Here is a 12703-nt window from a genome sequence, read left to right as displayed (position 1 = left end):
CTGAATATTCTTTGGAAGGACTGATGCTGAAGCTGAAACTCCAATACTTTGGCCACCTGATGCGAAGAACCGACTCATTGGAAAAGACCCTGATCTAGAATACTTCTTCTCAAACTATCTGTGGTGAAGAACTTTTTTTTTTAAGAACTTTTAAAAAATGTTGTTCTTTCAAGTTTCCAATTCTGCCATAGACCAATACTTTTATAATACAACAAAAAAGAAATGCTATAAAAAAGTAAATGAACGACATATAAAATACCAGCCCCAGGTTTTAAAATTATTATTGGGTTTGACAGACATAAGATGATCAAATTGCTATTAAGGGTTATAAATGTTCACTCTTGGGCTTTGTAACTGGTCTTTGGGACCTGTGGCAAGCAGTCACTGCCTGGCACTGGACTGTAGACCCCACCCTGCTCTGGAGCAGCTTCACTGGGGAGAGCTGGGGCTCCAAAAGCCAGGGAGAAGGAACAATGACTGGTCTCCCATTCCAGGCAGAAACCACTGTCTATGTCATCGTGAGATGTAAGTTGGATGAGAAGGTGACAACAGAAGCCGAATTTTCTCGTGAGGATTCTCCCTCGATAAGGGTGGAAGCCAAGCTGGAGAATGAGTACACTGTTTCCGTGAAAGCTCCCAGTAAGTAGCCCCATTGACCTCCAGAAATTAGGCCTCGTGTGAAGAGGCCCCTTCTTTCTTTACCTTGTTGACAGCTGTCTTTATCAGTCATTGAGAAAAGTGACAACCAAGATTTGGGTTGGTTGTTATATTCTCTTGAAAGGAAAAAGAAGTTGTAGAAGCATACATGTGTGATGGGGAGGAAATCGATATATTACAATGTTTACAAAGTTAATATATTAACATTTTTTAAAATTAGAGAAAAATAGGAGAAGTAGGAATAAAGTCATCTGACACCCTGTCACTAGGTCTTCTTTGCCTTTGTTCCTAATTTTTAAAAACATATTTGTTCCGATAGTATCTATTACCTTATATTCTGATTTTCTTTACGTAATCTTCATTTATCCTGTCTCCATCCTTTTACCACTGTACTATTACATGGACTTTGAAACTCTCAATTTTATAATTTTTTTCTATTACAAAAGTAATGTGTCCTCAATATAGAAAACTTGGAGAATACAGTAACCATAAAAGAAAGTAGGTGGAAAATTACCCATATGCCCCCAAAGGAAATCACTGGTTTCTGTATTTTCCCACATCTGTGTACATAACTTTGTCTTGCAACCAACTATCATTACCTGAAAATACACTGTGAATATTTTCCCATGTTAATAAATATTCTTTTGGCAAAATGATGCTTAATGGTTGCAAGGTAATCCAATGTGTAGATGTACCATAATTTATAAAACTAGCCCCTTGAATTGAACCTATATCTTAAAACCATAATTTTTAAAGCTATATAACACTCAGCTGAATAGAAATATCTTTTAATTTTCATTTCCTCATTATTGCCTATTTATGTCATTTTTGATTTCTTATTGTCTTCTTATTATTTTAAGTGATGATGTATTGAGCCTCTTTATGCATGCAGGTTAGTGTCCTCGAGATGGAATTCCTGAAACACTGGGCATTTTTAAGGGTCCTGAAAGATGATGCTTAGTTTTTTTATGGGATATTACTACTGTCAAGTTTATCTGCTATCTCATCACCAACACTAGGCCTTGTCACTTTGAATATTTTTGCTAATTTAATATGTTTCTAAAAAGTAGTCCATGGTTTTAATTTGCCTTTCTTTGATTACTAGCGAGGTTAAGTATTTTTCCATGTTCTCTGCTTGTCACATTTCCTCTTTTGTGAATCGAATCTTTGTGGTTGGTGTATTTTTAATTTTTTCTTTCCCCCTCAAAACCCCTTCCTGTGGTGTAGAAGAGAGAACCCTCAGGGAGAGTGCACAGTAATGACGGCAGCACAGCAAGTGAATCAGTTCTACTGGTGTGATGGGTGGAAGTGTGGAGTCCCACCGCCAGCGTCCCCCCTGCCTCTGGTGACCACTGGCCAGCATCTCTCCCGCCTCTGGTGACCACTGGTCTTTATATAAACTGCTTTAAAGTCAGCTCTTCTTCCTGTCTATTGTGACTCGGGGCCTGCAGTAGTGAGTAAAGCAGAATGCAATCTTCGAAAATTTAAATTGCAGACCCAGTGCGGATAATCCCTCTGACCCAGAGCTCTCCTGTATGTCAGTCTGCCCACTGCTTCTTCTGCTCTGCTCCTCACTTCCCAACCCTACAGTTCACCTCCAAGCCCTTTGTTCCAGTTCCCAATTCATTTCTTCACCGTTTAAGTAATCCAGGAAGACTTTCCCCTGTACTCTTAAAAAAAACAAAACAAAACAGTTTTTTAGTATCTTTTCTTCCATCCAGATCTTTCATCTGGGAATGCTTCTCTGAAGATATATTCCGGGGACTTAGTGGTATGTGACACCATTATCAGCTATTATACTGACATGGAGGAAATTGGGAATTTATTGTCCAATGCTGCAAATCCTGTGGAGTTCATGTGTCAGGTAAGGACGATGAAAGGACCCCAGAGTTTTCTGTACCTATAGTTTCTGCTCAGGGTTCACAATCTGAAATCTGTTGGGTGGTAGATTGTTGTTGTTCAGTTGCTCAGTTGGACTGTGGCACGCCAGACTTCCCTGTCCTTCACCATCTCCCAGAACTTGCTCAAACTCATGTCCATTGAGTTGGTGATGCCATCCAACCATCTCATCCTCTGTTGTCCCCTTCTCCTCCTGACCTCAATCTTTCCCCGCATCAGGGTCTTTTCCAATGAGTTGGCTCTTTGCACCAGACGGCCAAAGTATTGGAGTTCCAGCTTCAGCATCAGTCCTTTCAATGAATATTCAGGGTTGATTCCCTTTAGGATTGACTGATTTGATATCCTTGTTGTCCAAGGGACCCTCAAGAATCTTCTCCAACACACAATTCGAAAGCATCAATTAAGGCAAAAAGATGTAACAGTATGAAAAGGTTGGGAGATAGCTGGATTTAAAATCTGACGTCTTCACTTTTGTATTTAGGCCTTCAAAATTGTGCCCTACAATACGGAGACCCTTGATAAACTGTTAACGGAGTCCCTGAAGAACAACATTCCTGCAAGTGGGCTGCACCTCTTTGGAATCAACCAGCTGGAGGAAGAAGACATGATGACAAGTAAGTCGACAGTCAAAACTCAAGGAAAAGGCAGCAGGTCGATTGCAGTTGGTCTGTTTCAGCATGCAGTCAGCCTGTGTTCATGCTTTCTACTGGGTCCTGCTCTTTCGTTCATCCTCTGAGAAACAGTTATTCTTCTCTGGTCAGCCTGAGATTCTTCTAAATTATAAGCCCAAATATCTCACTCCCTTACTGAATACCCTCTGTGGTTCCCACTTGTCTTCTGAGGTCCAAACTGCTTAACCTTTCACAAGCCCTTCCCCAGGGGCACCTGCAGTGTTTCTGCTCTCACCCCTCTCTGTTCTCTCCCTTGGCTTCTATGTTCTGCTCTACAGAAGGTATGAACTTCTTTCACCTAATGAAAATTCCACCCTGCCTCTTGCTACCTCAACCTATGAGAGTACAGCTTCTTCCTCCCCTCCTGCTGTAGCAGCTTAGGAAGCACTTCCCCAGGTAGGTCCCACCTGCATGCTGTAGGCTCCTCTAGCATGTCGGGTTCTCGTACTCTTCAGCTTTATCTGTCTTTTTTGCTGGTCTGTCAGCTGGATGAACACAGGGACTGTGCTCACAGTAGGCACAAAACAATTATTTGTTTGACGAGGGAGGAGCAGTCTTGTGGGCATGTGTGCTTTGCTGGGAGCTGGGAGAACCACTTGCATGGGGATGGTGCCCTGCACACTGGACTGGATGCTTGTTGTGGCACTTTTGTGGATGCCATTTTTCCTTCACGCCACAGCTGCACTGCCCAGGGGGAACCCAAGTCTCTGGTTACTCACTGCCTGCATTTTATCCTTCCACAGCCTCTGAGAACCATAAGGATGAAGTTATGTTACCTTCAAGTACTTCTCCTGGGGGCATTTTCTTGTTGCCTCTCCCCATTTTCCTACTGTGGAATGTTCTTGCATCACTTTCAGTGGGTGTTTATATTCCCTATTCGGGCTCAGGAAAGAATATATCATAGCTTGACAATCACGGGCGATCCTGGGGACATTTTCAGACCTTCATTCCAAAGATTATATCCTGGTGAATAGGATGCTGGGCTTGTCTTTTTTTTTTTTTTAGGTTTTTTTCAACATGGACCATTTTAAAAGTTTTTATTGAATTTGTTGCAGTATTGTTTTTGTTGTTTATGTTCTATTTTTTTTGGTTGCAAGACATGTGGGATGTTAGCTCCCTGACTAGCGATTGAGCCCAAACCCACTGCATTGTAAGGCAAAGTCTTAACCACTGGACCACCAGAATGTCCCTGGGTTTGTCTTATTAAAAAAATACATATACATGTTTATACACACACACACACACATGTATATGTGACATATGTATATATGCATATATTTATCTGTTTGTTTATCTATCACTTTTGGGATTCCCTCATAGCTCAGTTGGTAAAGAATCTGCCTGCAATGCAGGAGACCCCGATTCGATTCCTGGGTCGGGAAGATCCCTTGGAGAAGGGAAAGGCTACCCACTCCAGTACTCTGGCCTGGAGACTTCCATGGACTGTGTAATCCATGGGGTCACAAAGAGTTGGACACGACTGAGCGACCCTCACTTTCACTTTGGGCTTAGAAATCAACTTTTATAAAAATGATAAAAAGAGGTTTGTCCCCAACTTCCCAAAACAAACACGTCTATTCCCCGGTGAGTTTGACTTGCTGTATCACGTGTTAGTAGGTGGAGGGGCTCCTGGGGATCAATGACCCTCAGGAGCACTTGGTTTCTCACAAATCGGAAGGTTAATGGACATCCTGGGGTTTGTGTACGTTCATACCATTGCTCAAAGCCTGTCCTCAACAAAGACCTCACTGAAAACCACCTTGTTAAGCCTCCCAGATCCCTTTGAGATAGTCTGGAAATATTGTCTAGTTCAAAACTAAAGGTCATGGAAAGTCTAACTAACAGCCTCAGGATTACTTGGCACATATTATGAAACTGGACATAAGAGCTAAGAAGATGTATTTTTTTTTTCTGCCGTGCCACACAGTTTGCGGGATCTTAGTTCCCTGACTAGGAATTGAACATGTGCCCACAGTAGTGAAAGCACCGAGTCCTAACCACTGGACCACCAGGGAAGTCCCAGGATTTCTTTTGTTTAATCAGCATAAAGCAGTTATTTGAAAGTGTTCTGAAATTTGAAGAGACATTCAAAACATGATCCCTGTTGTTCTTCATGGCTGTTTTTTTAAAGAACCCTTAGAACATCCACATATTTTGAACTGGTGTTATTTCTCAGGATTCTCCAGTCCTTTTAGAGAAAGGAGGCAGGATATTCATGATAGATTTGCTAATTAATTGACGTATCATTTCTTCTGTCATCTTCAGTGGTGCCCCAGAGGAAAAGCCATTAGATGTTAGATCAGTCAACCAAGAAGCAAAGATTGAGCATCCGCGGGGTGCCACACTCGGTTTCCAGTGTCATCTCCATGAGCATGGTGCCCTGGGCTTTCTCTGATCATTACATTTTGCTTGACAATGTTTCAGATCAAAGGGATGAAGAGCTGCCCACTTTGTTGCACTTTGCTGCCAAGTACGGACTAAAGAACCTCACTGCCTTGTTGCTCACCTGCCCGGGAGCCCTACAGGCCTACAGTGTCGCCAACAAGCACGGCCACTATCCTAACACCATCGCCGAGAAGCACGGCTTCCGGGACCTGCGGCAGTTCATCGACGAGTATGTGGTAAGGTCAAGGCGGGGGAGGCCCCGGGAATTGGAAATGCACCATGTGGTCCCCGGGGCTGCCTTTGCACCAGAGATCTGGGTGGACTTCATCTCTAGCATGTCCTCATGTGCCGCTGCTGGCAGGGCCGGTGTACGCGGGCTGAAGAGAGGAGCCCTGGAGTCACATGTCGTGCATGTGTGCGTTCTAAGTCACTTCAGTCGTGTCCAACTCTTTGCGACCCATGGACTGTAGCCCACCAGATTCCTCTGTCCATGGGATTCTCCAGGCAACACCAGAGTGGGTTGCCATGCCCTCCTCCAGGGGATCTTCCCCACCCAGGATTGAATGCAGGATCAAACCCACATCTCTTAACATCTCCTGCATTGGCAGGCAGGGTCTTTACCACTAGTGTCACTTGGGAAGCCTGGAGTCACATGGACCTGGGTCCAGTTTCCTTATCAATACTTGTTAACCACATGACTTTGGGCAAATCATGTATCTATCCTCTTTCTCTCTCAGTTTCCTCATATGCAGGAGAAAGATGATACTAGTTTTACTCTTAGGGTTGTTTTGAGGATAAAAAGAGATAATGTAGGTAAAGCCCTAAGATCCACCCTCAAAGAATTTACAGAGACATTTGTCGAGTGAATCTGCTGAGGGCAGATGCCAACTCTTTCTAGCTGCCCCCCCTCCCACCTCCAAGGTACTTGGCAGGATGTTCCCAGCTGCTTCGCCCACTGTCAAGCCTAGGTTAACTGTTAAGCTTGGTTCCTTTCTTAGCACTGACCACAGTAAAACTCTGCAACTGAGGCTACAGGGAGGCCAGCCGTGAGGCCCCACCTCCTGACAACCTCTTTCTTTCTGAGCCTCTGCCTGTCTTCAGGTTAAACTGCTTCTCTAGTTTAGGATCCACAGATCCCCCTCGATCATTGACTTGGGGGTCCTTCTTTGAGTGTAATCTCATCCTGTATCTTGGCCTTGTTACATGCCCCCAAATTCCTTCCATTGTTTTGGAGGCAGATGCCCTTTGTGACTCCACCCTTTTCTGGTTTTCTTCCATTTTCACGATTTACAGCAGCAATGCAAAAATAGCTCAGCCTCTCATATGAGGCTATGACCTCAAAAGGAACAATGAACACAATCCAGTCAGACAGGAGTGAGCCTGACACCTCCCCAGAAACTTACCTCTCTTGGACTTGACAATCTACAAGGCAGTGACTCACTGAGGTATATAGAAAGGCCCCCAAAATTTGGGGGGTGATTAAATATATTGAATGAATAGAATAGCATGAGTGCCTATTTGGTGTATCATTGGCATAAATGAAGCTAAAAGGTACTTAACAGTCTAGAAGCATTTACTTGGCTTCACTTTGGAGTCAAAAATGTATAAAAGGCAGTGTTTCATTTCCCTGCCAATAGTTTTTGTTAAGAGCATATTAGTGTGTTTTAGCATATTAGTATATTAGTGTTCATATTAGTGACCACTATTTATTGCATTTATTTGATTGGCAAGTGCATTGTCTCCTTGAGTTCTCACCACTATTCTTTGAAGTTGACAATATTGTTATCTTTCTTCAACAAAGGAAGAATAGGGCCTCAAAAGGCAGAGTAGTTGTGCCAAGGGCCCCACACTTGTCAGGGTGGAGATAGTATGTGAACCTAGTTGATGCTAAAGCTGGGACCTGTTATCCTACTTTATGTCATAGGGACATGGAAAGATGCATGTCCAGTTTGCCCTGAAGTTAATCTGGTTCACATTTGTCGTATCATCTTTGTTCTCAGACTACAATCACTTCAACCAATGCATCTCCAGCTTTGCCCCACAAAGGTCATCCCTCTGTGTTGTTCATGACTCCAAAGAACCATCCCATTTGTTTCCTCTTTCCACCATATCAAAACCAAAAGCCAGACTCTGAGTCTCCAACACTCCACATTTTTCACGTTGTCCGTTCCTTGGGGTTCATCAGGAAACCAACGCAGAGTGTCAAGAGCAGATTAGTGCTCGTGGGGTGGTGATGATGAAAATGAGGATTTTTGTGGGTTGATGCTGAAATAAGGATTGTGAAACACCAGAGTTTCTTACCAGGAAAAGTTGTGCAGGGGTTTCAGAGAAGTCACCTCTCTGGCTTCACCACCACCTGGAGGCAGAATGACCAAAGGCGGGGGGGTCTCTCCAACTTCAGTGCATTTCACCCAAGACCACCTCTCCCACTGGACACAGGATTTAAAACTGAGGTGGGCACTTTGGAGAAGTGTGCTGTCAGGCACTTTGGAGCAGCCTAATGTAAGGAACTAGGACAGGTGAACCAAGTTCCCAAGGGACTTCTGACTATGCAACTTAGCTGCAGCCCTGTTTAGCCCATTTGAATTTCCATCTGGCTAATCAGCAAAGGTTCCACCTTTGTGTGCCATTTGTTCCCATTTGCAGAACCACGAAGGTGTGGTAGGAAAGTCAGAAGCCAGGATTGCGGATTCTTGAGTAAGGCACTAGGTTTTTCTGGGCTTTGGTTTTCTCATCTGTGAGCCAGGGAACAGAAGCAGCAGTGGAAAGGATGTCGGGAGACACTGCATGAGCCCATCCCTAGCCCTTGCCTGACACATCAAAGGCACTCATGAGAAGGTGGGAGATTTGTATCCTTCGGGCATTGGACATTTAACAGATGTCCCCTCTGAGTGCCTAACTGCTCCTTGGTGTTGGAGGAAGATACAAAGGTGAAAACAAAGGACATGGAACAAAGACTTGGAGCCTGGCTCCTCAAGGAGCTTTCAGTCTGGTCGGAAATACAGACCTGCACACCCAGTTGCAACCCTGATTCTTGTAAACTGTCACAAGCCCACTCGCGCACCTGACACTGCCCAGAGAGCCCAGCTGTGTCAGCGTGCCCGTGGGGCCCTCCCTCTCTTTCAGGAAACTGTGGACATGCTGAAGAGTCACATTAAAGAGGAGCTGATGCAAGGGGAGGAGGCTGACTCTGTGTATGAGTCCATGGCCCACCTGTCCACAGACCTGCTCATGAAATGCTCCCTCAACCCCGGCTGTGACGAGGAGCTATACGAGTCCATGGCGGCCTTGGTCCCAGCTGCCACCGAGGACCTGTGTAAGTAGCCCGGCTCAGTTCTGCTTCTGTCTTTCTGCTGACAAAAGCATTTCTTCCTTCTGCTGTGTGTGGGGGAAGTCCCTTGCTTACCCTTACCCCAGCTCCAGAGAGATGAAGATCCCATTTTACACAAAGTTAGACAGGTCATTATGTGCTATGATAAGCAGAATTGTTCTCCAAACTTCCTGCTTTGTTACGGGAAAGTTTAAGCAAGGGCCTGGAAGGCAGAGTTGATGAAAGTGTTGCCTTCAGATCCCAGAAGTGACATCAGTGGCTTTTGACTCTTATCAGTCCCAGTGGTTCCTTTTTTATAGCACACATTCTGTAATGCTCCCCCATCCACTACACTGACATGAGATTCGTATAATATAACCTACCTAACAATACACATGAAATTTTTAGAAATCAAATATTGCCCTGATTGAAATATAGAAGAGAACTAGGAGAGGAATGCTGAGGGGGACCTGCACCTGAGGACATGGTGCATTAGGCAGATGCAGTCATCTCCACTCTGAATCACTGACACTGGCACAGTCTCAAATGCTGGCCGATATGTTCGTTGTTTTGGTGACTTGGCTACTGCCAGAAGTGCTGCCATCAATGCCTGGATTTTCCTAAATGGTGAGTGATTTCTCACATTCTCCTCCCCATTTTTATAGTAATGGAATTCCTGGAAATTTTAATGTATATGACAACCATGCAAAAGTACAAGTTGTATTTTATAAATGAAGTAGTTTAGCTTCTAGGCTCAGAAAATTATGAAAACCTTTTTTTTTTTTTACCATTAACCTAATTTTACTGGATTAATGTAGAATAAACTTATTTCCAAAATATCATATCTTCATAATTTGTTTTGTAAATTGCTTAACAAATTTTGCCCTTTTTTGTTTATCTTAATTGTTTTATTCAATAGCAAAAATAGCACATTCTTCCAAAAATTGGAAACAAAAATGTATAACCAAGTTATTACAAGTCTATGACTCCACTCCACCAACCACTATAGCACTTTAAATAGTTTGGTAGATATTTTTTGCCAATATTTTTCCTTATACCTGCTGATATTAATTTTAAAAATATATACACATGTGTATATGTATTAACAGATCTATATGAATACACACATATGTATAAATACATATCATAAGCAGTTATTTTTTAAACACATGTGTGGGTCTAGCGAACTATTTTAAAGTCACAAGGGACCCAAAATAGCCCTGTCCCCCCACACTGAAGGTGTTGTAGCCTCTTTCTGTCTTCTGCTCAATGTCAGTCGTGTCCCTGTATCATGGTGACAACACAAAATACCCTCACAAATCTTCCAAATACCCTCTAGAGGGCAGTGCTGCTCCCCTGGAGAACCACTGGTCTAAATAACATCGGATTTCAATGCACATATCAGCGTTTTAGCAGGAGGACCACACAGCCGGCCCTCTAAGAGCCTTCTTTTCATGTTACCATTATTTGCTATGAGATGCTAAGAACTCTGAAACACTGCCTACATCTTCGCTATCCTTCCCTCTGGTCTAATTAGTAGATTCAAGAAAGACAAGACAAATACTCATCAATGCATCTATCAGCTCTTTTGATAGAGGACTTTCTGGAATGGGCTGAATTGAGTATTGCCAACTTTCAGCCTGAGAAGAAGACCGTGTGGATCTGGCCCCACAGGGAGTGGAGCCTGATTTTCCCACCTATGCACAGAAAAGCGGGCATAAAGAGGGTGTTTTGGAGACGCAAATGTGGGCAGGTTGGGTGGCCAGAAGTGAACCCTGATACCACAGGGCCTTTGACACTGCAGCCCCAACACCTGGAAGGTGTGGTCCTGTGGTTGCTAGGTGCTTGCCCATCAGACTGGCTGCTCCTCTGGGGGAGGGGAAGAAAGAGGGAAAGAGTGGTAGAAAGTCTCTTCCAGCACCTGACTGGGAGGACCGGAGGTGCTGATGGAAGCTCTTCCCAAATGAGCTGTGACCCAGCAGGGAGGTGAGGAGAGAAGGCATCATCCCCACCATCCGCATCGGCTACCTCCCTGAATCGTTCAAGCAGCCGGACAGGGATACTCTTAATTACCTGCACTTTACAAATGGGGAAACTGAGGCACAGAGAAGTTAAGCAGCTCTCCCAAGGTCTCACAGCTAATAAGTGATACAGCCCAGGTCTGAACCCAAGTCTCTCTGTCTCTAGGACTACATTCCTTACTCCGTTCCAGAAATCTCCATCTAAAACCACAAATTTGTAGTCCTGGTTTCTTTTTAGAAAAACCATCCAGCAGCTCCAGCCTGGTTTCCTCTTTCTGTGGCCCAGATGTTGGCTCACAAAACAGCCTCTGGTGCCCTGTGGCCCTTGCACACCCATCCCTCTCTCCATGGACCCAGCAAGCAATTCTGGAGCATCGGTGTTTCAGCCACTTCTCCCCATTGTTGGTGAGAAAATGGGGTGCAGGGGAGACACGGTCCCTTGCAATCTGGAACACAGGCCCATTCACAAAAGAACGTTTGGAGAACAAGAAGTACCCCTGTGGGAAGCCAGAGACCATGCATCAACATTTCTGCCCTGGGTCCCTATGGTGGAGCAGTTGGACAATGAGAGAAGCCCCCACTTTATTGGCAGTTGATTTAGTGTTGACAGAGAGCCTTAACCCCCGTTATGCCTCTGGATGCTCCAGCACACGAATCCTCCTACCACATCAATGCAGAGCTGGCGGGAACGCTAAAGGCAGCCATCCCTCTCCTCCTGGTCTGCCAGGCCTCTCACAGCAGGAGCCCTGAGCCTCTCCAGCACTTTCCAAGGCAGCGGAGTGCCAGGGAGCTTGCCTGGTCTGCAGCCAGTTGGCAACTTGTAAAGTTACATGAGGCCAGGATAGGGTAGGGGGAGATTCTGGTTGCCTTGGAGCTAGCAGGAGGCCATAGACAGGCAGGCTGTAAAATTCGGCTGTTGGAGGAATGGGCAAAGGAAACCTGCTGCATTTTTCACTTGCTAGATCCTGTAATCTCTGAATTTTCTGAATCTAGATATGATTTGTGTTTCTGTCTGTGCTTTAACCTTGAGAATGACTACTGGCCCAGAAGCAGCAGCCACTGGTACCTGGGGAGGAACCATTCATTTCACTACCAGTGGCCAGTAACTCTAGGAGAGAAGGCAGGTTAGGTCATAAACAAGCAGGGCAAACCAATCAATCTAAGACGTATGTTTGTAACAGCACCCAGCAGAGTTATCACTGGGAGCATTGGCCTTTCCTCTCAGTGCACTGATTTTATCTCTGTGATCTCATCTGATCATCTGGGGCTTGGAGGATAGTCATCTTCATTTTAGAGAGAAATGGCCGTTAAGGTGCCAAAACTAACTAACTTTCTTAAGTCCCGTCGAGGGAGAACTGGGTCAGGAAGCTGGGTTTGCAGATTCCCAGGGATCAAGGCTCTCACCTGCCCACTGGCATGGAGGACCCTCCTGGCCTGCCCTTCCTCTCAAGTCTGCACTTGCCTGCCCTGGGACAGATACTTAAAGGAGAGTTATTTCTAAGTGGAATAGCAGAGGTTATCAGTGTCTCGCCTTGTTACAATTCAACCCTAGAAGCTGAAAATAAATATATTAAGGAAACTAGGCTGTGTTTATTCACTAACTGACTCAATGGCTCTTTCACTCATCTGCTCACAGGACAACGTAATGGATGCAGCTAGGCCAGCTCATACCATTGCTCCGGAGGTCATCTAACTGTGTTGGAACAAATCTGCCCCTTTCTTTTTTTTTTAACACCAAAAACATTTTGTTTTGGGGTATA

At 44.6% G+C, this 12703-nt stretch overlaps 1 protein-coding gene across 1 annotated transcript in view; it reads left to right on the top strand.

Moving 5' to 3' along the window:
• The window catches only part of PIK3AP1 (phosphoinositide-3-kinase adaptor protein 1), a 115285-nt gene that overhangs the window by 58373 nt on the left and 44209 nt on the right, over positions 1–12703 (top strand). The window contains exons 4-8 of the mRNA XM_065922989.1: positions 495–639; positions 2379–2521; positions 3038–3170; positions 5652–5848; positions 8739–8928. Coding sequence (XP_065779061.1) covers positions 495–639; positions 2379–2521; positions 3038–3170; positions 5652–5848; positions 8739–8928 — 808 coding nt within the window. The remainder of the gene's footprint in view (positions 1–494; positions 640–2378; positions 2522–3037; positions 3171–5651; positions 5849–8738; positions 8929–12703) is intronic.

The sequence above is a fragment of the Muntiacus reevesi genome, chromosome 2 (genome assembly GCF_963930625.1).
Source record: "Muntiacus reevesi chromosome 2, mMunRee1.1, whole genome shotgun sequence".
In the NCBI taxonomy this organism is placed as follows: Eukaryota; Metazoa; Chordata; class Mammalia; order Artiodactyla; family Cervidae; genus Muntiacus; species Muntiacus reevesi.
Note: the sequence above shows the minus strand (reverse complement) of the source record. Positions and strands in the feature narration are given on the sequence as shown.